General features: G+C 40.7%; 1 protein-coding gene across 4 annotated transcripts in view; it reads left to right on the forward strand.

The window, feature by feature from the left end:
* IFT81 (intraflagellar transport 81) overlaps positions 1-25,880 on the forward strand; it is a 137,558-nt gene that overhangs the window by 67,927 nt on the left and 43,751 nt on the right. For all 4 annotated transcript variants that reach the window (XM_071209788.1, XM_071209790.1, XM_071209789.1 and 1 more), the window contains exons 12-14: positions 9,799-9,948; positions 17,970-18,098; positions 19,186-19,275. In XM_071209788.1, the coding sequence (XP_071065889.1) occupies positions 9,799-9,948; positions 17,970-18,098; positions 19,186-19,275 (369 nt within the window). The remainder of the gene's footprint in view (positions 1-9,798; positions 9,949-17,969; positions 18,099-19,185; positions 19,276-25,880) is intronic.

A 25,880-nucleotide genomic window follows, 5' to 3' on the forward strand; every position in this document is an offset into this window, starting at 1 on the left:
CATTCCCCTCTGCATCCTCAACAGCGAGTCCCGGTCTTTAGAGAGGGAGGTTGAGAGGGTCGGATCTCTTCAGTCCCTTGCCGGCTCCAAGGCAAATGATAGTGCAGCCCCACCCTGCTTGGGAGGGCTCATGGGAGGCAGTAGCCCAAATTTTTGGGTTAAAAAGCTGAGCCAGCTTTAGGCTGTGTCTCCCTCTCACCCTTTTCCTGGGCAGGTGGATCCATGGAGCTTCCTTGGTCTGTAGCCACCACCCTGGAAGCCTGAGAAATCAGAAGTGTCTATAGGATGGGGCATAATGCTGATATTTGCAGCTGCAAGTTTCAGCTCACAGTTTTGCCATCTTGATTCTTTTCCCTTGCCCCTCTCTCCTTGGGGTGGTGTCCAGCATTCCCCTGGTGTCCTCAACCTAAAAGATTTTTTTACAAGCTGTTTCTGTCTGTCCTCTAGCTATTTTTCTGGGAGAGAATAAAGTCTGGTATGTTTCTAGTCTGCTACCTTGCTGGAAGTTTATTGCTTTTGTTGTGGACTGAGGTGTTTAAATATAGTAGGGCAGGTTCTTACTGCAGAAGTTTTTATAATGTAGTTAATAAAGCAATAGTTAATCTGAGCCTGAAGCAGAGTGGACATTGTCCCAAATCCCTCAAGATTGAGGGATGAACAAAAATAAGGGGGGAATGTAACCATGGACCAAAGCAGATTTATTGTTATTGTAATTACTATCTTGTGTTAATGGAGTAACTTGTAACATTGATATTAAAAGATAAAATTTAAAAATGCAAAAAATAGTTAATATAACAGAAGGAGTTAGTTTATGTAATAAAAAGCATCTGAAAATTATTAGTGTTGATGGTATATAAAAGGAAGCGATTAAAAAAAGTATTATGTACTGTTTCATAATTTTTTACATTTTCTAATTTTTCACATTTGCTTTTCACATTTAGCAATACCATTAGTGAGCCAGTGCTCTTCCCTCTCCCTGGAATGCTCTTCCCTGCCTCTTTCCTCCTTCCTCTAGCACTCTCTTATTCCTTCAGTCTTGCCTTCAATATAACTTATTCTGAGAAGCTTTCTGTAACTCATTTCCCCTAAATACCACCCTCCCACCTTCCTTCTCCATCATAACATAGGTTAAGACTCTTATCATTTATTTTTAGGGCCCCTATACTCCTATACTCCTGTAATGTTCACCATAATTGTAAATATCTGTCAGTGTTTTCCTCCACTATTCCTTAAGCTTGATGAGGGCAGGACCTCTGAGTATCTTGATTAGAGCTGTATCATCAGGATCTATCACAGTGCCTAGTACATGATACAAGTACATATCAAATGAATTCTTCTATGCTCCCTTCTTTGTTTGCTTTTCTAAACTCTAGTTGGTATTACTTAATAACAGGTTTGGTTTTTTTTCATTAGAGTGAAGTAATTAAAACTTCTTTTCTTAAGATTTATTTATTTCTCTCCCCTCCCCCACCCACCCCTGTTGTCTGTTCTCTGTGTCTGTTTGCTGCGTCGTCTTTGTCTGCTTTGGTTGTTGTCAGTGGCACAGGAATCTATGTTTCTTTTTGTTGCGTCATCTTGTGTCAGCTCTCCGTGTGTGCGGCGCCATTCCTGGGCAGGCTGCACTTTCTTTCGTGCTGGGTGGCTCTCCTTATGGGGCACACTCCTTGCACTTGGGGCTCCCCTATGCAGGGGACACCCCTACATGGCAGGGCACTCCTTGCGTTCATCAGCACTGTGCATGGGCCAGTTCCACACAGGTCAAGGAGGCCCGGGGTTTGAACCGCGGACCTCCCATGTGGTAGACGGACGCCCTAACCACTGGGCCAAGTCCGCCACCCAAAGATTCTTGACCATTACTGTCCTCATTTCTGTAACTGGTCACATGGTTGAAGTTCATATTTATCACTACCTTCTTCCACTACCCATTCCATGTTTCTGTTACCCTCAGCAAGTACTTCAGCTGGCCGTGGTTCTTTGGTGGGGTGAACCAAACTTCATTCCTGGAGATTCTGGGCCATTATTAGTCCTGCTTGAATTGGGTTGTTGCAATTTCCCATTGACTTTAATCATAGGACATGGCAGTACTAGGAGATGTGCTAGAGGATCTCCTGTATTCCAGGCAACTCTCTCTTCTTTACCTCATTATGTAGATACAGTCCTATTTCCCCTTGATAGTTAGGATCAGTCACCCCAGCCAGTACAGTAATTCTCTGTTGATTCAGAGGTAAGAGGAGCCTAAAGTAGCCAGGCAGCAGTTTTAATGATTCAGTGGAATCATTGTTGTGTTCCCTGGTGACAACATTCCTCCTTTTGGGACTAAAACCTGTAGACCAGCAGATTTTGAGGTTGCAGAGACAGGAAACAAAAATTTTCCTAGTGGTCACTAGGGTAATAGTGAGTGGTGCCTCTCCCATTTCTACCCCTTGATTCTTAGACCCATGGATCCTGGTTATGGGAGAGACAGCACCACAGAGTGGATGCTGATTTAGAGCATACACAGCCTCCTGGAGGACATTGCCCCAGGTTTATAAGGTATTGCCACCTAGTTGGTGCCGTAATTACATCTTCAAAAGGCCATTCCACTGTTCTGTCAATCCAGCTGCTTCAGGGTGATGGGGAACATGGTAAGACCAGTGAATTCCCTGGGCATGTGCCCATTCCCGCACATCATTTGCTGTGAAATGGGTTCCTTGATCAGAAGCAATGTTGTGTGGAATGCCATGGAGGTAGATAAGACATTTGGTAAGTCCATGGATGGTAGTTTTGGAAGAAACATTGCATGCAGGAAATGCAAACCCATATCCAGAATACGTGTCTATTCCAGTTAAAACAAATTTCTGCCCCTTCCATGGTGGAAGTGGACCAGTGTAGTAAACCTGCCACCAGGTAGCAGGCTAGTTACCTTGAGTAATGGTGTCATATCAGGTGCTGAGTGTGGGTCTCTGCTGCTGGCAGATTGAGCACTCAGCAGTGGCTGTAGCCAAGTCAGCCTTGGTAAGGGGAAGTCTGTGTTGCTGAGCCCATGCATAACCTTCATCCCTACCTCCATGGCCACTTTGTTCATGAGCCCACTGGGCAATGACAGAGGTGGCTGGGGAAAGAGGCTGAGCATTAGCCACAGAGTGGGTCATCTTATCCACTTGATTATTAAAATCTTCCTCTACTGAAGTCACCCTCTGGTGAGCATTCATGTGGGACACAAATATTTTCATGTTGGGAAACGGACTTTGGCCCAGTGGTTAGGGCGTCCGTCTACCATATGGGAGGTCCACGGTTCAAGCCCCGGGCCTCCTTGACCCGTGTGGAGCTGGCCCAAGCGCAGTGCTGATGCGCGCAAGGAGTGCTGTGCTACACAGGGGTGTCCCCCGCGTAGGGGAGCCCCACGCGCAAGGAGTGCACCCATAAGGAGAGCCGCCCAGCGCGAAGGAGGGAGCAGCCTGCCGAGGAATGGCGCCGCCCACACTTCCCGTGCCGCTGACGACAACAGAAGCGGACAAAGAAACAAGACGCAGCAAAAAGACACAGAAAACAGACAACTGGGGGAGGGGAGGGGAATTAAATAAATAAAAAATAAATCTTTAAAAAATATATATATATATTTTCATGTTTTTATCCCACTCAAAAAGGTCTATCCACATACCTTTTCCCCAGACCTCTTTGTCACCAATTTTCCAATCACGTTCCTTCCAAGTCCCTGACCATCCAGCCAAACCATTGGTGACAGCTCATGAATCAGAGTACAAACTCACCTCTGGCCATTTCTTCTTCTAAGCAAAATGAACAACCAGTTGCACTGCTCGAAGTTCTGCCCACTGAGAGGATTTGCTCTCACCCTGTCCTTCAGGGATGTCACAGAAAGGGGCTGCATTGCTACAGCTGTCTACTTTTGGGTAGTACCTGTATATCGTGCAGAACCATCTGTAAATCAGGCCCGAGTTTTCTCTTCCTCAGTCAACTGATTGTAAGGGACTCCCCAAGAGGCCACTGCTGTGGGCTGGGAAAGAGAAGGTAACATGGCAGGCGTGGTGACCATGGGCATTTGGGCTACTTCCTCATGTAACTTACGTGTGCCTTCAGGACCTGCTCAAGCCCTATCTTGTATATACCACTTCCACTTTATTATGGAGTACTGCTGTGCACACCCAATTTTATGGTTTGGTGGGTCAGACAATACCCAGCTCATGATAGACAACTCAGGTCTCATGGTAACTTGATGGCCCATGGTTAAGCATTCAGTCTCCACTAAAGCCCAGTAGCAGGTCAAAAGCTTTTTCTCAAAAGGGGAGTAGTTATCTGCAGAGGACGGCAGGGCTTTGCTCCAAAATCCTAAGGGTCTGCATTGTGATTCTCCTATAGGGGCCTGCCAAAGGCTCCAGATAGCATCTTTATTTGCCACTGAAACTTCCAGCACCATTTGGTATGCTGAATCATGTGGCCCAAGTGGTACTGCAGCTTGCACAGCAGCTTGGACCTAATGCAGAGCCTCTTCTTGTTCTAGTCCCCAATCAAAACTAGCAGCTTTTCTGGTCACCTGGTAAATGGACCAGAGTAGCACACCCAAATGAGGAATGTGTTGTCTCCAAAATCCAAAGAGACCAACTAAGCATTGTGTCTCTTTTTTGGTCATAGGAGGGGCCAGATGCAACAGTTTATCCTTCACTTGAGAAGGGATATCTCGACAAGCCCCACACCACTGGACACCCAGAAATTTCACTGAAGTGGAAAGACCTTGTATTTTAGTTGGATTTATCTCCCATCCTCTCTCATGCAAATGCCTTACTAATAAGTCTAGAGTCTTTGCTACTTCTTGCTCACTAGGTCCTATCAACATGATATCATCAATGTAATGGACCAGTGTGATGTCTCGTGGGAGGGAGAGATGATCAAGATGCCTACAGACAATATTATGACATAGGGCTGGAGAGTTGATATACCCTTGAGGCAGGACGGTAAAGGTATACTACTGGCTTTGCCAACTGAAAGCAAACTGTTTCTGGTGCTCCCTACTAATAGCAATTGAGAAAAAAGCATTTGCCAAATCAACAGCTGCATAACAGGTACCAGGGGACGTGTTGATTTGCTCAAGCAATGATACCACATCTGGGACAGCAGCTACAATTGGAGTCACCACCTGGTTAACTTTATTTTATTTTATTTTATTTTTAAGATTTTATTTATTTATTTAATTCCCCCCCCTACCCCGGTTGTCTGTTCTCTGTGTCTATTTGCTGCGTCTTGTTTCTTTGTCCACTTCTGTTGTCGTCAGCGGCACGGGAAGTGTGGGCGGCGCCATTCCTGGGCAGGCTGCACTTTCTTTCGCGCTGGGCGGCTCTCCTTACGGGGCGCACTTCTTGCGTGTGGGGCTCCCCTACGCAGGGGACACCCCTGCGTGGCAGGGCACTCCTTGCGTGCATCAGCACTGCGCATGGGCCAGCTCCATATGGGTCAAGGAGGCCCGGGGTTTGAACCGCGGACCTCCCATGTGGTAGACGGACACCCTAACCACTGGGCCAAGTCCGTTTCCCAACCACCTGGTTAACTTTATGATAATCTACTGTCATCCTCCAAGATCCATCTGCTTTCTGTACAGGCCAAATGCGAGCACTGAAGGGGGATGTGATGGGAATCACCACCCCTGCATCCTTCAAATTCTTGATGTTGGCACTAATTTCTGCAGTCCCTCCAGGAATCTGGTATTGCTTTTGGTTTACTAATTTTGCTAGGTAGGGGCAGTTCTAGTGGCTTCCACTTGGCCTTTCCAACCATAATAGCCCTCACTCCACAAGTCAGGGATCCAATGTGGGGATTCTGCCAGTTGCTGAGTATCTCTGTTCAAATTAGGCATTTTGGAACTGGGGAAATAACCAAAGAATGGGTCCATGGACCCACTGGACCAACTGTGATATGGACCTGAGCTAAAACTCCATTGATTACCTGACCTCCATAAGACCCTACTCTGACTGGTGGACCACAGTGACGTTTTGAATCTCCTGGAATTAATGTCACTTCTGAGCCAGTATCTAATAATCCTTGAAATGTCTGATCATTTCCTTTTCCCCAGTGCAGTTACTCTGGTAAAAGGCCGTAGATCTCTCTGGGGAAAGGTGGAAGGAAGATTAACAGTAGAATTTTGGGCAGTTTAACAGGATCCTTCCCCAAGGAGACCTGGCCTTCTTCTCATTCAAGGGGCTCTGGATGTGTAAACTGTCTCAAGTCTTGGAATTGATTAAGGGGCCGTGATTCTCTGCATCTGTAATTTGAGTTAGGGTTTTGTTCACTCAACCTAGAACTCTTCTGTTTATACAGATCCAGAAGAAATTTAGTAGACTGCCCATCTGTTTCACTGCTAGGTGCCCTATGATGTATTAACCAACACCATAGCTCTACACACTCAGACTATTTTAAGTGCTTTTTTGAATCTACCTTTCATTGCGGTAGCCACGCCCACCTTGACTTTGGTGATTAACTGCTGATACTTGCAATATCTGATCATTCCCATAATGTTTAAGGATTCTAATCCCATCACAGCCTTCCCTACAGTAATAACTGGACTGCAGAGAAGAGCAACCACAGAGCTCTTCAGGGAAGATAGAGTTAGCCTTACTAATTTATTCCTCACAGTCCTGGTTAAAGGTGTGTCCTCTGGACATTCCTGGGGTGAGTGGGCAGCTCTCAAATGGTAAATCCATTCCAGCATTCCAATCTCCCTAAGCCTTTGAATTCCCTCTTCTACTGTATACCAGGGCAAATTGGACATCTCAGTCTCAGACATGCTAGGTCATCTTTTGGTCCCTGTTTCAGTCAGCCACCCAAACAAACTGTTAGAACCCTTTCTAACCCCTTGAGCTATAGCATTGAATCCAGAATTTCTGCTTAGTCGGCCTATATCAATAAGTTCAGCCTGATCTAACTTTATATTCCTTCCACTGTTATCCCATACCCTTAGTATCCATTCCCACACATATTCCCCTGATTTCTGTCTATAAAAGTTGGAAAACTCAAGCAGTTCTTTCTAAGTATTCCTTACTTCCTCATGGGTCACACTTTGTAGTTCATCTTTGGGGGCTTGTTGTGATTTTAGTAATAGGTCTCAAAGACAAGAGAGGTGGTGGGGTGGGTAAGGAGAAGGATTAGAAATGCCTTGCAAGCTACTGACCTCAGAGCATTCCCTTGTATTTTCTTCTGGTGAGAAAGGGTTAATCTCTTCAGGCAGGGGTTGGAAGGTAGTTTCCTCCAGGCAGACTGGAGGCTTGGCAGTACAGGCTGGAGTTTGGCTGGTACGTGCCTCAGGGCTGGGAGGAGGCCCAGACTCCCTGGGGCAGGCTGGAGGCTGGGCAGGTCAGGTTTCAGTTTGGCTGGGACCTACCTCAGCACTGGAAGTTGTTTGAGACTCCCTGGGGGAGGCTGGAGGCTGGATGAAACAAGGTTGACAAGATGTGGCCTGGACAGGGCAGGCCATGGCAGGCTTATCTAGTAAAGTCTCAGCAGAATTCAGGGTTCCATTGTCTCTGTCAATATCATCATCATCCCATATGTCTCTATCCCAATTCTCTGGATTCCACTCTTTTCCAATCAGTGCCTTCACTTTAACTGCAGAAACCCTGCAGGGTTGAGATTTTAGTTTCTTTGTAACTCTGCTGTTCATACAAGGAGAGTCTGAGTTTGGTTTTCAGATATTTTGAGCCTGTGGCTACAGGAGACAAGATTTTCTTTCGGAGCACACATAGAAATTTTCCCATTATTCACATGGCATTTAAGTTTCAAATTTGAAGCCTTTAACTCATCTCTTTTGTAACAGTATCCAGAGTATGTAGGAGGAGCCAGCCATCATTATTATACCGTTTGACTCCACAAAACTCTGTTAAGGTGTTGAAAACACTCTCACCCACATCCTTGCTTCTTATAAGCAAGGAAGTAGGGGAATCAAGTGATGATATTTTTAATATCTTGATTAACAACTCGTGCCATGGACTGTAGCCTCTTCATTACTGGAAAGGGAGTCGTCAATACCCTAGAGTCCAATTAGAGGAGAGAGCCAATTGCAAGACTCCCAGAACCACCTCAGACACCCCATGTTTAAGACTGTTCCTCAAGAAACACTCCCAATACCAAGCTGTATTAGTCAGGGTTCTCTGGGGAAACAGAATCAACAAGAGATATGTGTCAATAGTATGGATTTTATAAGTGTCTCTCACGTGATCATGGGGATGCACAAGTCCAGATTCCTCAGGCAGGCTGCAAACAGGGGTTCTGATAAAAGTCCAGTAAAGGTTTCTTGATGAGTTCTAGGAGATGTTGACTGTCAAAAGACGAGCTGGGAAATTCTCACTCAATGCTGGAATCACTTCCCTTTTAAGGCATTCAACTGATTGGATAAAGTGTCACTCATTGCTGATGGCAGTCTCCCTGATTTATATAATTGTAATCAGATATCTATGATTTACCACTGCAGTAAAGTCAATGGTAACTAAAGTTCATAAATGCTTTGTATTACGTTAGCCCAGTGCTTGTTTGACCAAACAACTAGGCACAATTACCTTGCTGAGTTGACACATTAGCCTAACCATTACAACTGTACATAAAATATACCACAATAAGACCACAACTAGAATTGTTATCATCTCCTATTTTTCCTTCTTTCTTTTGTTTACTTTTTTACTCTTATAGGGTTAACTTCTGTTTTCCTAATCCTTAGTTATAAAGCCCAGAAAGAAATCTTTTATATAAGGACTTAGAATATTTAGATGGGTTCAAAAAATAAACATACACAAGTGTTTTTTTTTTTTTGTTTTTTTTTTTAAAGATTTTTTATTTATTTATTTAATTCCCCCCCCCTCCCCTGGTTGTCTGTTCTTGGTGTCTATTTGTTGCGTCTTGTTTCTTTGTCCGCTTCTGTTGTCGTCAGCGGCACGGGAAGTGTGGGCGGTGCCATTTCTGGGCAGGCTGCTCTTTCTTTTCACGCTGGGCGGCTTTCCTCACGGGCGCACTCCTTGCGCGTGGGGCTCCCCCACGCGGGGGACACCCTTGCGTGGCACGGCACTCCTTGCGCGCATCAGCGCTGCGCATGGCCAGCTCCACACGGGTCAAGGAGGCCCGGGGTTTGAACCGCGGACCTCCCATATGGTAGACGGACGCCCTAACCACTGGGCCAAAGTCCGTTTCCCCACAAGTGTTTTAATTGAGCAGTTACTCTTTCCAAGTTTTTTTATTTTTTTATTTTTTGTTTTTTTAAAGATTTATTTATTTATTTGTGTCTCCCCTTCCACCCTTCCCCCCCAGTTGTCTGCTCTCTATATCCATTTGCTGTGTGTTCTTCTGTGACTGCTTCTATCCTTAGCAGCAGCACCAGGAATCTGTGTTTCTTTTTGTTGTGTCATCTTGTTTTGTCAGCTCTCCGTGTGTACGGTGCCATTTTGGGCAGGCTGCATTTTCTTCTGTGCTGGACGGCTCTCCTTATGGGGTGCACTCCTTGTGCATGGGGCTCCCCTACGTGGGGGACACCCCTGCATGGCACAGCACTCCTTGCGTGCATCAGCACTGCGCGTGGCCCAGCTCCACACAGGTCAAGGAGGCCTGGAATTTGAACCGTGGACCTCCCATGTGGTAGGCGGATGCCCTATCCATTGGGCCAAGTCTGCTTCCCCCAATTTTTTTTAAATAAAATTATTTTATTGTATACTTCTGTGGCATGTTGGACAGTAAAGAAAAAAAATTTTCCAATACATTGAGATTATATATAATATTTAGGAACTACTTTTCTACTAATAAAATTACATATTGTCTTTTTTTTTTTTACAGTTCAAACGATATGTCAGTAAACTTCGAAGCAAGAGCACAGTTTTCAAAAAGAAGCATCAGATAATAGCTGAATTTAAAGCTGAATTCGGTCTCTTGCAGAGGACAGAAGAACTTCTTAAACAACGACATGAAAATATTCAACATCAACTGGTAATATCTTAGGCCGCCATAAGTACAAATGCTAGGAGGTTTGTGGGTTACAAGTTTATATTGAAGTCATTGTTTTAGGGAAAAGTCATAAAATTATTAATTTTCTCTGGCTAATTACAGAGGTGTTAAATAAGCTGATTCATTTATTTTATTTATTTATTTTTTTATTTTTTATTTTTTAAAGATTTATTTACTTATTTAATTTCTCCCCCCTTCCCCTGGTTGTCTGTTTGCTGCGTCTTGTTTCTTTGTCCGCTTCTGTTGTCGTCAGCGGCATGGGAAGTGTGGGCGGCGCTTCCTGGGCAGGCTGCACTTTCTTTTCACGCTGGGCGGCTCTCCTCACGGGCGCACTCCGGGGCTCCCCCACGCGGGGGTCACCCTTGCGTGGCAAGGCACTCCTTGCGCGCATCAGCACTGCGCATGGCCAGCTCCACACGGGTCAAGGAGGCCCGGGGTTTGAACTGCGGACCTCCCATATGGTAGACGGACGCCCTAACCACTGGGCCAAAGTCCGTTTCCCTGATTCATTTATTTTAAATTTAGCAGTAAGCACTAACATTTTTATGTGTGCTGCCTTTGGGTTTATTGGTAGAAATTGAATTCTGAATAGGTTTTTGTTTGTTTGTTTGTTATGAAAATGAGTATAATTATAATACCAAGACAGTGGCTGTAAAATATTTATCTATCATGGCTGCTGGGCAGAAATTTCTAAGCAGGTACTTCCAAAGAGCTTTTCAAAGAGCTATATGGAAGGTACTATGTGGAAGTTTGCCTGCAGACTTGTTCCTTATGTATTTTGTGCCTTGGTTGAAGTTAATCTGGAGTTAACACAAGATTAGTCCCTCTAACAGCAAACTCTTCTTATGTGGATGGTAGTTATCTCTGAGTTTTTTTTAATTTGGCTTTTTTTTTTCTTTCACCCATGAGAATACTATTTCATCAGGATGTTGGTTTACAGGCTAGCAATAATCTGGTAGAGGTAAACAAAAATTTCAGCCAGTTGTGTTTCCATTTAGCTGGCAATACGAACTTTTGTGTCTCATGCTGTTGAATATTGCTAATATACTTCAAACTGAAAAATTTACTGTAAATCAACATGGATTCTCACAGGTGCTAACTTCTAAATTTCTTGTGTTGTAACTGCATTATTATTCACCTCAATATATTTTCTAATTTCTATTGTGATTTCTTTGACCTATGGGTTATTGCCTAATTTCCAAATTTTTAGGGATTTTCTAGTTACCTTTCTGTTGTTAATTTCTAGCTTAATTCTACTGTGATCAGAGAACATACTCTGTGATTTCAGTCCTTTTAAATTTGTTGTGTCTTGCATTATGGCAAGTATATGATGTATTTTGGCAGTTGTTTCATGTGTACTTGAAAAGAATGTACATTCTTCAATTTTGGGGTATAGTGTTTTATATTTGTCAATTCAATCAAATGTGTTAACCATGATTCACATCTTCCGTATCCTTATTTATTTTTTGTCTGCTTGTTCTACCAGTTATTGAGAGAGATCTGTTAAAATCTCTAAATACTGTTGTGGATTTATCTGTTTCTCCTGTTAGTTCCATCAGTTTTGCTTTATGTTTTTTCTTAAGTTGAGTTTCCTAGAAGCAGAGCTTAAGAAGAGAATTCTTATACAAGTCATTTATTGAGGAAGTGCCCTCCTCAAAAGAAGAGGAGCGAGGGAAGCAGAAAAAAGCCATACAAGGATATGGTCTCACATGGAGACAATTTCGTTCTAATCCCATGAGAAACTCTGAAGCACAAATGACACCCTAGAGTTGGTTCTGCTTTGAGGCAAGGGGACTCATCTTTTGTGGGCTTATGCCAATCAGTCATTGGCTGTGGTGGGATGTAACCTCCTAGGTGAGACAACTCTCATTAGGCTGAGAGCATGCTCTGGAGAAGGAGCAGCTATGAGCCATTAGCAATCAGCACTCATAACAGCTTGGAATTTGGTTTGAGTGGGACACAGTGGCATCCCCTACAGTCCGCCCCTTGCCCTGCTAAGATCTACTTATTTCTCACATTAAATTTACTCCATTCAGGTATAGATTTTATAGGAATTAGCCTGGGGGGCATATAGCCTTGGTGCAGACATCATGGTGAATCCAGAAGGGTGGTAGTTATGACCATTAGTCACCTATGTTCCTCTCAGCAGTCTCTCTTGAAATCTTAGCAGTTGCACTGCTAGAGCATGCTTAGGACTATCACTATTTCACCTACCACCAGTGATGGAGTCCTCAGTTCCATTCATCCAATAAGTGATCCTATTCCAGAAATCCATCCTTAGAGCTGTTTCCTAAGACCACTCCTGGTACCAACTGTCTTTGGTCAAGTTCTCTAGAAGCAGAGCCTGAGAGAAATTCTTAATCCTATTCATGTGATTCATTGAGGGAGTGCTCTTATGAGAAAGGAAACAAAGGAAGTGGGATAAAGCAGGGGAAAAAGTAGGTTCAACTGGAGTGAAATTTTCAGTCTGATCCCATAGGGATCTGGTAGCATAAATTGCATTTTTACAAAGTAATTGAGATATCCCTTTTAATCTTTAGTGATATCATTTGCCTTAAACTTTACTTAACTGTTATCAGTACAGCCACATCAACTTTATTTTAAGTGACAGATATCTTTTTGCATCCTTTCAACCCTTCTCTTTTACTTTTTAAGATTTATTTACTTCTGTCCCCACCCCTCCACCCCGTTGTCTGCTCTCTGTGTCCATTTGCTGTGTGTTCTGTGTCTGCTTGTCTTCTCTTTAGGCAACACCAAGAAGCGATCCTGGGATCTTCCAGAGTGGGAGAGAGGTGCTTAATCTCTTGCACCACCTCAGCTCCCTGGTCTGCTGCATCTCTTATTGTCTCTCCTCTGTGTCTCCTTTTGTTGCGTCATCTTGCTGTGCCAGCTCTCTGCTCAATCCAGCTTGCCTTCACCAGGAGGCCCTGGGACTCAAACCCTGGGCCTCCGGTATGGTAGACGGGAGCCCAATCGTTTGAGCCACATCTGCTTCTCCCTTCTCTGTTCTTATATTTATGATATATCTCTTGTAAGGAACACATAGTTAGGTTTCATTTTTTAAATATATTTATATATATAATGTGGCAATCTTTGTTTTTTATTCAAAGTATATAGTTCGTTTACTATAATTGCTGATTTTAGAGGTTTTATATTTGTCCCATTTGTAGTTTGTTCCTTTTTTTCCTCCTTTCTTTCCTTCTTTTGTGTTAGTCAAATATTTTTATTATTCTGTGCTTACCCCTTTTTAGCTTATTGAGTATATATATATATTTGTTATCCTTTTAGTGCTTATGCCAGAGATTATAACATGCACCTTTGACATAGTCTTCCCTACCTTTGTACTTTACCATATCCTGGGCAATGCAAGAACCTTAAAAAACTCTAACTCCATTTACCTCCTCTCCATATTTTGTGCTATTGTTGATATGTATTTTAATTTCATATGTAATTTAAATCCCACATGATATTATTTTATTCAGTGTTCTTCAGATTTATATACATGTTTACTCTTTTCTTGGCTCTTTCTTCCTTCCCATATCATCATTCTTCTTCTGATATCATTTTCCTTCTGTCTGATGAGCTCATCTTTAGTATTTCAATTTAGAGCAAGTCTGCTGGTAATAAATCCTCTCAAGTTTTTTTTCCCTTAAAACATCGTGATTCCACCTTCATTTTAAAGGACATTTTCACTGAATGAAGAAGTCTTGGTTGGCAGCTATCTTCTTTCAGCACTTTAAAGATGTAATTCCATTGTTTTCTGGCTTCCATTATTTCTGCTGAGTAGTGAACTGTCAGTTTGATGGTTGTTTTTATTTTTTTAAAATAGTATGTATTCTCTGGTCACATTTAAAATTTTCTCTTTGTCTTTGTCTTTTCAGCAGTTTTATTATGATTTTCCTAGGTTGGTTTTCTTTCTATTTGTCTAGCTTGGGGTCTATAAAACTTCTTGAATCCTTTGTCAGTTTTGTAAAGCTTGTAGCCAGTATTTTTTCATATATTACTCTGTCTCATTCTCTTCTCTCTTAATTGAACTCAGTTACATAAATGTTAGACTTTTTTTTTTTTTACCATTTCCCATATATTTCTGATGAGTTTTGTTTTGTCGCACTTCCCATTATTTTTTCTCTCTGTGATTCAATCTGGACTTTTTGTGTTATTCTCTCTTCCAGTTAAGTCATCCTCTTTATATATTGTATTCAGTTATTAAATCCATTTATTGAATTTTTAGTATCAGTTATTATATTTCTCAGTTCTCGAAATTTCATCTGATTCTATTTCATAGATTCCAGGTTTTGTAACATTCTCCAATTTTTCCTGTATTCTATTGATTATATTAATCAAAATTATTTTAAGTTCCTGTTTGATAAATTCACCCATGAGCGTGTGGGGGTTTTTTTCTCTTGATTTTCGCCAGTTGGGTCTTGTTACTTGGCTTATCTGGCAATTTTTTTCTGAAATTTTTCATTGATTAAATTGTAGAGGCTCTGGCTGTATGTCTTCCTTTAAAGATTTAATTTTTTTCTGGAAAGCAGAAAGGGGTGATAGATCACCTTGATACATTTGAGAGTGAATGTTTTGTTTCGTTAGAACTAGTATTTTTCCATTTTTCTCTTACTCCTAAGACATTGTCCTTATGCCTGTAGCAGAGATTTCACTCCTACAAAGTGTTCCTTACTCCTAGGAAGTAGCCTTCCTTGGGTTTCAGCTGATAGCCTGGACACTTAATAAGGCTCCTACACCTTGACAAGTCTTGGATTCCAGCTTCTATTTCCCTAGCACCATGAGATTGTGGAAATCTCTGCTCAGCTCTTTAGTAACCCATCTGCTGGAGTTGTACTTTGTGTGTGCACAGTTTATGATTCAGTAATGTCAAAAGTAAAATTGGGGAAGCGGATTTGGCTCAACAGATAGAGCATCCGCCTACCACATGGGAGGTCCAGGGTTCAAACCCAGGGTGGTGAGCTGGCCCACGTGCAGTGCTGATGCACACAAGGCGTGCCCTGCCATGCAGGGGTGCCCCCCGTGTAGGGGAGCCCCACACGCAAGGAGTGCGCCCCATAAGGAGAGCCACCCAGAGCAAAAAAAGTGCAGCATGCCCAGGAGTGGGGCCGCACACAGCAAGATGATTCAAGAAAAAGAGACACAGATTCCAGTGTTGCTGACAAGAATACAAAGCGGACACAGAAGAACATACAGCAAATGGACACAGCAGACAACTGGGGCGGGGAAGGGGAGAGAAATAAACAAAAAATAAATCTTAAAAAAAAATAAAAGTAAAATTGCATACAGAATTTTGGGCTAATTCTCTTATAGTTTCCTCTTCTTTAGGTACCAGTCTTATTGGCAGCCTCAAATTCTAACTCATCTTTTCCCATTCTCAGTCTCCTTGTCTTTTTCTCTTTTTTTTTGGTTACTCTTATTTTCTTATGAACCTTCTCCAATCAGATTTTCACACCAACTAATCCAATGAAATTTCTTTTATCAAGATCACCAACACCTTCCAGACACTGCTAAAACCAATGATCAACTCTTAGTCCTTCTCTTACTTGACTTACTAGCAGCATTTGACATAATTTGTTTACTTCCTTCTGTAAAAAATTTTTCTTCTTATGTCTTTTAGGAGACTATATCTACCAGGTTTTTCTCCTTCCTTATATGATTATTTTCAAACTCTATTGCTAATTAGTTCTTGTTTCTTGAAGGTCAGAGTGTTGGAGTTCCCAGGTTTAGTCCTTGGCTCTCTTCTGTATCTACCCTTACTCCCTAGATGATCTTATACATACTGGCTTTTTTTTTCCAAGATTTATTTATTTATTTATTTCTCTCCCTTCCCCCTGTCCCAGTTGTCTGTTCTCTGTGTCTATTTGCTGCTTCTTCTTTGTCCGCTTCTGTTGTTGTCAGCGGCATGGGAATCTGTGTTTCTTTTTGTTGCGTCATCTTGCTGTGTCAGCTCTCCATGTGTGTGAAGCCATTCCTGGGCAGGCTGCACTTTCTTTTGCGCTGGGCGGCTCTCCTTATGGGGCACGCTCCTTGTGTGTGGGGCTCTCCTACACGAGGGACACCCCTGCTTGGCATGGCACTCCTTGCGAGCATCAGCACTGGGCATGGGTCAGCTCCACACGGGTCAAGGAGGCCCGGGGTTTGAACCATGGACCTCCCATGTGGTAGATGGACGCCCTAACCACTGGGCCAAGTCCGCTTCCCTATCCATACTGGCTTTAAAGACCCTCAGTATGCTGACAGCTCACAAATTTATATCTCCAGCCTAGATTTCTCAAATTCCAGTCTTGTTTATATAACATCTTTTTTTTTAAACATTTATTTTATTTCTCTCTCCTTCCCTCTCCCCCCCTCCCCATTGTCTGCTCTTTGTACCCATTCACCGTGTGTTCTTCTGTGTCCACTTGTATTGTCAGGAGGCACCAGGAATCCATGTCTCTTTTTGTTGCATCATCTTGCTGCATCAGCTCTCCGTGTGTGTGATGCCACTTCTGGGTGGGCTGCGCTTTTTTCACATGAGGTGGCTCTCCTTGCAAGGCGCACTCCTTGCGCATGGGGCTCCCCTACACAGGGGACACCTCTGCATGGCATGGCACTCCTTGCACACAGCTGCACTGTGCATGGGCCAGCTTAATACACAGGTCAGGAGGCCCTGGATTTGAACCTTGGACCTTCCCTATGGTAGGTGGATGCTCTATCAGTTGAGCCACATCTGCTTCCTTATATAACATCTTGACATCTCCAATGGGATATTGAATAGACAGCTCAAATTTTTATTGTGTCCAAAACTAAACTTCTGATTTCACCACCCCCAAAAAACACCTGTTCATCCCCATTCTTCCTCATATCAACAAATGGAAACTCCAGCCTCTCAGTTCCTTAGGCTAGAAACCTCAGAGCCATTCTTTATCCTTGACTTTCCCTCACATCCCACATCTAATCTGTCAGAACATCTTGTTGGATCTACCTTCAAAATATATAGAGAGAGCCCCTTCTCATTACCTCCACCACCACCACCACCCTGACTCACACTACCATCATCTCTAACTTGAATTATTGGAATAGTCTTCTAATGGCTTCCCTGGTCCCACCTTTGCCCTTCTATAATCTGTTGTCAGCACAGATATTAAAGTGATCATTTAAAAATTCCTCTACTCTAAATCCTTAGCTCATTGGCCTAAAAATATAACTAATTTAGACACTTTTGAGAGTAAAAGGAGCAACAGATGTAAACTGAAACTGTCCTAGCAACCAGTTTAGCCCTAAATCATCCATCCCTTCCTTCCCTCCTACCTCATTCTCACTCTTGTCTTCAGCCACACTGACCTCCTTGCTATTTCTTGAACAGGCCAGGTATGCTCCCACCCCAGGGCTTTTGCATGTGCACTCAGGTCTTTGCTTAAATGTTACCTTCTCAGGAAAACCTTTTTTAACCACAGTTATTTATGATTCCAGCCTCAGTCTCACCTCAACTGTCTCTGTGCTTTATTTATTTATTTATTTATTTACTTACTTATTTATTTATATGTACTATTTGTTTATACCCACTAGAAGTAAACTCTGTGAGGGATGGATTTTTTCCTCTTTCATTCACTGATAAATACCTGGTGCCTAGAAATATGCTTGGCACATTTAGATATATAATCAATATAGTTGAGCAAATAAATGCAAGTATAATTGATCCCTTGAGAATTCAGTCATTCACCAAATATTTACTGAATGCATTCTATGTTTTAGGTTCTTTGCTAAGTACATGGCATTATGCTAAAGTCTAAAATTAGAAATACTTCTTAGCACCTGAAGATACCATGGTAAAATTTCATGTAGATTTATAACCTACAAAACATGTAATTATTACTGAATATAATATTGTCCTTTAAGAGTCTAAACTAATTTAGTTTATTTATAACTTTATTGTTATATATTAAGTCTGTATATTTTTATAGGAATTATTGAAGTTTTGACACCCATTTTATGGCCTTTTTATTCTTTACTTATAGCAAACTATTGAGGAAAAAAAGGGTATATCTGGATATAGTTACACCCAAGAAGAACTAGAAAGAGTATCTGCACTGAAGAGTGAAGTAGATGAAATGAAAGGACGGACATTGGATGACATGTCTGAAATGGTGATTCCATAATTTTTTTTTAGTTTCTTTTATTGTGTCACTAGAAGGCAGATGTTTTTGTATTTCTTTTGTTTTGTTTTCAGTGAAAGATTTAAACTTGTTATTTCTGTACCATGTTTGTTCATCTTACATTAGTCTTTTATCTGTCCTTATCTTTTTGTTTTGTTTTTTAACTCTAAAGTTTATGCATTTTGTGTTTTTTAAATGTGTAAAAGTTACATAACATTAAAGAAATTTTTAGGATAAAAATAAATTTTCCCAAATCATACCACCCTAACAAATAAAAGTATTTCAGCTTTGTGTATGTCCTTAGTCTCTTTTCATATTCAAGACTGCTATTCAGCTAGAATGCCCTGGTACAACTACACCAGGCATTAAAATGCTGAAAATTTTCCTTACTCATTTGTAAATGGCCGCGGCCCCAGACTATCAAAGTGTCCACACTGGCTGCCTGGGCCTCAAGGGCTACTCCCCAGGACCTTCTGGATCTCCCCACAGTCTAACTACTGAAAAATTAACATTTAGCACAGCAGAAGCCTCCAAAACCCTGCTCATCTCTATGACTCATATCCATTCTGATTATCACCCCATCCACGTTTATGTATTCTTTACATAGTTGTATTTTTTTTACATAATATAACATTGTAGTTGTATACAGACAACTTTGTAATTTGGTCATTCAATATTAGGTACAAATATTAATATTAAAAATTTTAATGTTTCCCCATGCTCATTTACAGTCTTGATGGTTACCATTTTGATTAGTTAAATGGTATCATCTTATTGAGGAATCAAGATTTACATCACTTCCTAATTGTTTAGTATTGAAGTAAATTAGATTTTTTTAAAATATTTTTTTAACAAATCAGTTTTATTGGTACATATTTTAATAAAGCATACAGTTCATCCAAAGTGTATAATCAATAGTATTTGGTATAATCACATAGTTGTGTATTCATTACTTCAATCATTTAGATTTTTTTACTCTTCTGTATAACCCTGCAATAAATACCTTTATGCATGTAGTGTTTTTCTGCTTTTGAATTCCTTTTTTTTTGAGACATCATGCTTTTTGTTTAAATAACAGGTGAAAAAACTGAATTCATTGGTATCTGAAAAGAAGTCAGCTCTAGCCCCAGTTATAAAAGAACTACGACAGTTACGTCAGAAATGTCAAGTAAGTGATTTTGATTCTTTCAGTATCCTCTTTGTTCAGACACACTAATTACAACCCTTACTATTTTACTTGGACAATTTATAGAAAAAAATTATTGTTATTATTATTCTACAAAAGAGAGTAAAAATGTAACCTGTAAGGAATTTTGTTTAATTTATGCTACTTACAGTAATATATTACTGGGGGAGGGGAAAGGAGAATACAGAGTTTAAGCTGAAATCCTCAAAATTCAGCCAGATGAGATTTTTGCTTTAAATTATATGCATGTCAGAGCTATAAATATGAGTCACAATCTTCTATGTCCTAGTAAAAGTTCACAGTCTGCCAATGAGTAGTAACAAGTTAACTTTAGCTAATGAACTTGCTAGGGGGCAAGCTGGGGACAAACTCTGGTAGCTTATGATAAGTGATGAAATATTACCTGAAAGCTAATTCTAACCACTGCTTTCAAGATAAACTGTCAGAAGGTAAATACCTTCCACTTATCAAGATTAGGTAGCCTTGACCATTTGACATTACCAATTGTTATTTCATCACTGTCCGTGTAGTAATTTTAGTTTTGAATATGAGCTGTACTGCATATGTCCGAGGATGTAACTATAAAACTTTTCATGAATTTCATCCATCAGAGTGAGAGAAGCAAAGTGAATAATCCCATGGGCTTTGAAATCAGATAGAGAACATCTCCCCTTTACAGAAATGCCATGAGTCTGAGACAGGTTTACTGACTTATCTAAATATAGGTGTGAGACAGTTGGGACTTGACTTTCCAGCATCTATATCATCTTATTTCATATCTCCTTTTTGTTACATTACACATAACTGCCATCGTAAAAGAAATGGAGGAGACAAGTCCATCTTCTCCAGAGTTCATAGTCTTGCTAGATGAGATGGGACAAACACATACAGAAATTCAAGAAAAACAAGATAACCCAAATTAAAATCAAGTATATAGGGAAGTACTCAATGGATAGGGTGTCTGCCTACCACATGGGAGGTCCGCAGTTCAAATCCCGGGCCTCCTTGACTCGTGTGGAGCTGGCCCATGCACAGTGCTGATGCATGCAAGGAGTGCTGTGCCACGCAGGGGTGTCCCCCATGTAAGGGAGCCCCAAGCACAAGGAGAGCCACCCAGCGCGAAAGAAAGTGCAGCCTGCCCAAGAACGGCACCACGCACACGGAGAGCTGACACAGCAAGATGACACAACAAAAAAGAAGCACAGATTCCCAGTGCCGCTGATAAGGATAGAAGCGTTCACAGAAGAATACACAGGAATGGACACAGAGAGCAGACAACTGGGGGGGAGGGGATAGAAATAAATTTTTTTAAAAAAATCAAATATAGAAAAAATATATAAAAATTGAATGCATAACTTGAAAGCAAATAAAGTGGTTGTCAGGGAAAAAAAAGTTGCAGAAAGAGGATTTTTTTAAATAAAATTTTTTTAAGGATATCATTCATACATGAACATACATAAACAATAAGTGTATAGTAAAAGACTGTGAATTTACAGAAAGAAAGAGGAAGCTTTTTGAGCAAGCTTTCCGACTTAGGACATCAAGAATTGTTTTCACAGTTATATTCTAATTCCCTGTTTTTCTTCCATGATATTCTTGAGTGAGCCACCTTACTCAATACAAAAAGAACTGCTATATGTATTTCTAGTGATGATAAGATTTCTCCCTGTTAGTAAGATAATAAAATCTGCATTTGTAAATAGACTTTTAAATACACTTATATTTTAAATGTTTTCTTATTGAAAAAAAATATGTAACATTAGAGGCTTTTAAAAATCCACTTATAAAAAAAAATCCACCTATATTTTTTTTGACTATTTGCGTTGCAAGGAACAGAGGGGTTTTGTTGAAAGGATACTTAGAGCAGTAAAGGAATTGTACTACATAAAAACCCAAGGTTTAGAACCTTTGGTCCAGGGAAGCTTCTGGGGCCTCAGCAGCAGGAACTGTGAATAATGATTATGAATATAATATTATTAACATTTATGAAGTCTTTTCTATACACCAGGCACTATTACATGTATTAACACATTTAGGCCTCCTAACAACCCAGTAAGGTAGGGACTCCTCTTTACACAAATGAGCAAATAAAGGCTCAGAGAGAAGAGGGATTTGCTCAAGGCCACACAACTGTTAAAGGGCAGAGCCAAGTTCTTGATATTAACACAGCACCAATAACATGAATTGATGAATCTCTGCATCTGCTTCTTGCTCTGTCTTTCTGCTGCCAGCCAGATTTCTCATCTCTGTGTCTTCTATCGTATTGTGTTTCCTTATTCTCTGGATTGGCATATTCATAACCTTAGTTTATGTATGTCCCCTTATTGTCCATATCTCACACTATGGTCTTTCTCTCTATATACTTTCTATTAGTTTTCACTACTAACATCCCTATTTTCTCTACATTTTTCTGTCCAGACTCCTGAGAGCAAAAGTCTGGTCCAAGTCCTCTCTTCTGGGGCAGTTTTTGATGCACCTCACAGACTGTTGGAGACCTCAGGACAGTTCAGTATGAGTCAGCTATATTTGGGAGTAGGAGTGGGTTGAGGAGGAAGGAGGGTGATACGGTACCAAATGTGACTGCCTAGAGCTTCCCTAAGCAGGGAATTTTCCTTCTGGAGAGGCAATGGATATGTCAGGTACTTTAATCAACATGTTTAGAGTACCACCCCTTATCCTATTACTAACAACTGAACAGTGTTCTTCTTTGCATTTTATCCTTATCCTCTCCTGTAAACTTTTTTCATGATTGGAACTACAGTATTCATTGCACTCAGTTACTTTGAGATTATTTTACATAATGTATCACTCACATTCCCCTTGTTTGTCCTAGTCTTTATAATTACTTTTCGATAAATAAAAGCAGCATCAAATGCAGGATGCTCAATTAGGAGGCCTTTTGATAGCCTGGGATTGAGGTGATAAGGACGAGAACTAGATAGAGTATTGATAGAAGAAATGGAAAAGAAGAAAAAAAAAAGATTTAAACAATATATGAGGAAGCACTAGTTGTGGATAAGTGAAAAAAGATTGCAGATATAAACAGATGAATGGTAGACAAAATATGGAATATTCATACAATGGAACATTATTTAGGCATAAAAAGGAATTAAATTCTGATACATGATGCAACATGGATAAACGTTAAAGACCTCATGTTGAGTGAAATAAGCTAGACACAAAAGGGCAATTATTGTATGATTTCACAAATGTGACATATCTAGAATAAGCAAATTCATAGAGTCAGAAAGTAGATTACTGGTTACCGATTTCTGGGGTTGGTGATGAGGAAATACTACTTGAAGAGTACAGAGTTTCTCTTTGGGAAGATGAATATGTTTTGGTGTTGGATCGTAGTGATGGTAGTACAATATTGTAGAATGTAGTTAATATTACTGAATTATACACCTAAAAATAGTTAAAATGTGAAGTTTTGTGTTTTATATATGTGTATATATATATATATATATACACATATATATATATGTTACCACAATAAAAAAGGGAGGGAAGTGGATTTGGCTCAACTGATAGAGCATGCGCCTACCACGCGGGAGGTACAGGGTTCAAACCCAGGGCCTCCTGGCCCGTGTGGTGAGCTGGCCCATGCACAGTGCTAATGCGTGCAGGGAGTGCCATGCCATGCAGGGGTGTCCCCCACATAGGGGAGCACCACGGGCAAGGATTGCACCCCATAAGGAGAGCTGCAAAAAAAGTGCAGCCTGCCCAGGTGTGGCACTGCACACACAGAGAGCTGATGCAGCAAGATGACGTAACAAAAAGAGACACAGATTCCCAGTGCCACATGACAAGAATGCAAGTGGACACAGAAGAACACACAGTGAATGGACACAGAGAGCAGACAACAGGGGAAAGGGGGAAGGGGCAAAGGAGAGAAAAAATAAATAAGTAAATAAATAAAAATTTAAAAGGAAATATGTACCTATAAAAAAAAAAGAAATCAGAGAAGCATCTATGGCTCAATGGGTAAAGCTTCCACCTACCATATAGGAGGTCCAGGGTTTGACACCCAGGGCCTCCTGGCCCATGTGATGAGCCGGCCCATATGGAGTGCTGCTGCACACAAGAAGTGTCTCCCCCATACAGGGGTGTCCCCCACACAAGGACAGACCCCCACACAAGGATTACAACCCTGCTCAGGAGGGCAGACTGCCCAGGAGTGGTGCAGCCCACACAGAGAGTTGATGCAGCAAGATGACACAATGAAAGCGACACAGAGAATAGACAGTATGAGACACAGTGAACTAGGGTGCAGAGATGGAGCAAGAGAATGGTCACCTCTCTCTTACTCCAGAAGATACCAGGATGGGTTCCTGGAACCACCTAATGAGAATATGACACAGAAGACACACAGCAAATGGACACAGAGAGCAGAAATGGGGCGAGGGGGGAGAAATAAAAATTTAAAAAGGTAGAAAACAAATAAAAAAAGAAGATATCAAATATAATTTTGAGATTTAAAGCCACTAACAATTTAGGTAAGGCATGAGGAAAAACTAATTCTATTAGTTAACAGAATTAGACTAATTCTGTTAGAAACACATTAAGGTTAATATCCAGGAAGAGCTCAGGAAAAGAAGGGTTCAAAATCGAATTTGTAATTGTCTGCCTAGATGTGATGGTATGCTAAAAGGAGCTTGGAGCAAGACAAGGTCTAAGAAGACTTCACGGAATGAACGTGTTTAGAGACATTGACTTCACCGCAATTTTGGTTCAAGCACATATGATATTAATGAAATTACTTTGTATATTTATAGAATTTATTTTAGGATTTTAAAAAAATTGCTGCCCCTTTAAGATCCCTACTATAATCTCAACCAGAGTTGGGAGTGTCCAGTTTATAAAACCAAGTTTAGAGCAATGTAGGTGGTCAAGAAGTATCTGTTGAATTAAAGAATTTTCAAAATCAAAGCAAATGGACTTCCTGGAAGATGGCATCAGAATAGGTAGGCAGGTCTCAGCTCTCTTACAAAAACAATGGAGGAAGGGCAAAAAGTTGTCCAAGGGAGCTGTTTTGGGGACCTGCAGACCTGGAGAGTGCTGCATATCACCTAAGACAGTGAGGGAAAGAGAGATGAAAAAGCTAAAGTGAAAATCATGAATTACTAGCCCCATGGCCAGGAATGGCACCCATCCCCTACCCTCAAGACAGACGGCCTGGATAAAACCCATGACTCACTTGCAGCCAGCTGAAAAGGGAATGGATGTTATCCTCCCTGGGAAGAGGGATGGTGCAGTGGAAAGTGGAGAGTAGTTCCTTTTCAGTGAGTTTGGCCAGCAGAGCCTGCTTTGAAACTCAAATCTGGCAAGACCAGGGTCACAGGCAAGTGGAGGTTGAGACATCTCCCTGGAAAGATTTGCTAAAGAGCACCATATGCTGGCAGGATGGAAAACTGCAAAAAGAAAAAAACGCTTTTTGTTGTCTCATGTCCCAGACTCCTTGGATCAGATCTATGCCCAATTAGTGAGTCACTGACCCTATTTTGATAATTTGGTCGTTAAAAAAATTTAACATAAGGGGGGAATATAACCAAAAACCAAATTTTTAAAAAAAGACATTATTGTAGTAATGGAAGAACTTATAACATTGATATTAAGATAGTGGTTACCAGAGGTTCTGAGGGGAAGGGGAAGGAAGAATAGGTAGAACATAGGGCATTTTAGGGCATTGGAATTGTTCTGCATGACTGCAATGATGGATACAGGCCATTATACATTTTGCCAAAGCCTATAAAATTGTACAATGCAAAGAATAAACCATAATGTAAACTATAGACCATGGTTAGTAGATATTGAATCTGTTCATTAATTGTAACAAATATACCTCACTAATATAAGATGTTATCGGGAAAATGTGAGGGTGGAATACATGGGAATGCCCTATATATTCAATGTAACTTTTCTGTAATCTAAAACTTATTTAAAAATAAAGTTAAAATAAAAATTTTTAAGGTATTTCCAAAAATAAAATGACACATAAAATACAAAAAAAAGGTATTTCCACATTTCCTGATGATTTTGTCTTTGATCCATTGGTTCCTTAGCAGTGTATTTTTTTTTTTTAACTTTGTATATTTGTGAGTTTTCCAGTTCTCCTGTTAATGATTTTTAGTTTCATTTCATTGTAGTCAGATAAATAGGACTATGGTTCACCATAAAGAAGTATTTGGTTCCCTAAAAAAAAAAAATTGACGTATATCAGTCATACGTGAACCTATATAAACAATAAATGTATAGTAAAAGTTGTGAACTTACAAATCAAACACGCATACAGGACTCCCATATATGACCCCACCACCAACACCTTGCATTGTTATGAAACATTTGTTACAAACTATGACAGCAGCATCAAAATATTACTACTAACTATATCCAGTATCTTATATTTAGTATATTTTTCCTGCAACTTACTCAATTATTAACAGCCTGTATTAGTAAACCACAGTCCATCTTCCACTATAGGATTAACTGTATTATACAGTCCCATTCTTTGTACAATTAAGCTGGGCAATTTTAAAGACTTAGAACTAAATTGAACCAAAAATCAAAGAAGAGCAATGGGGAAG

This window comes from Dasypus novemcinctus, chromosome 19 (assembly GCF_030445035.2).
Source record: "Dasypus novemcinctus isolate mDasNov1 chromosome 19, mDasNov1.1.hap2, whole genome shotgun sequence".
Lineage (NCBI taxonomy): Eukaryota > Metazoa > Chordata > Mammalia > Cingulata > Dasypodidae > Dasypus > Dasypus novemcinctus.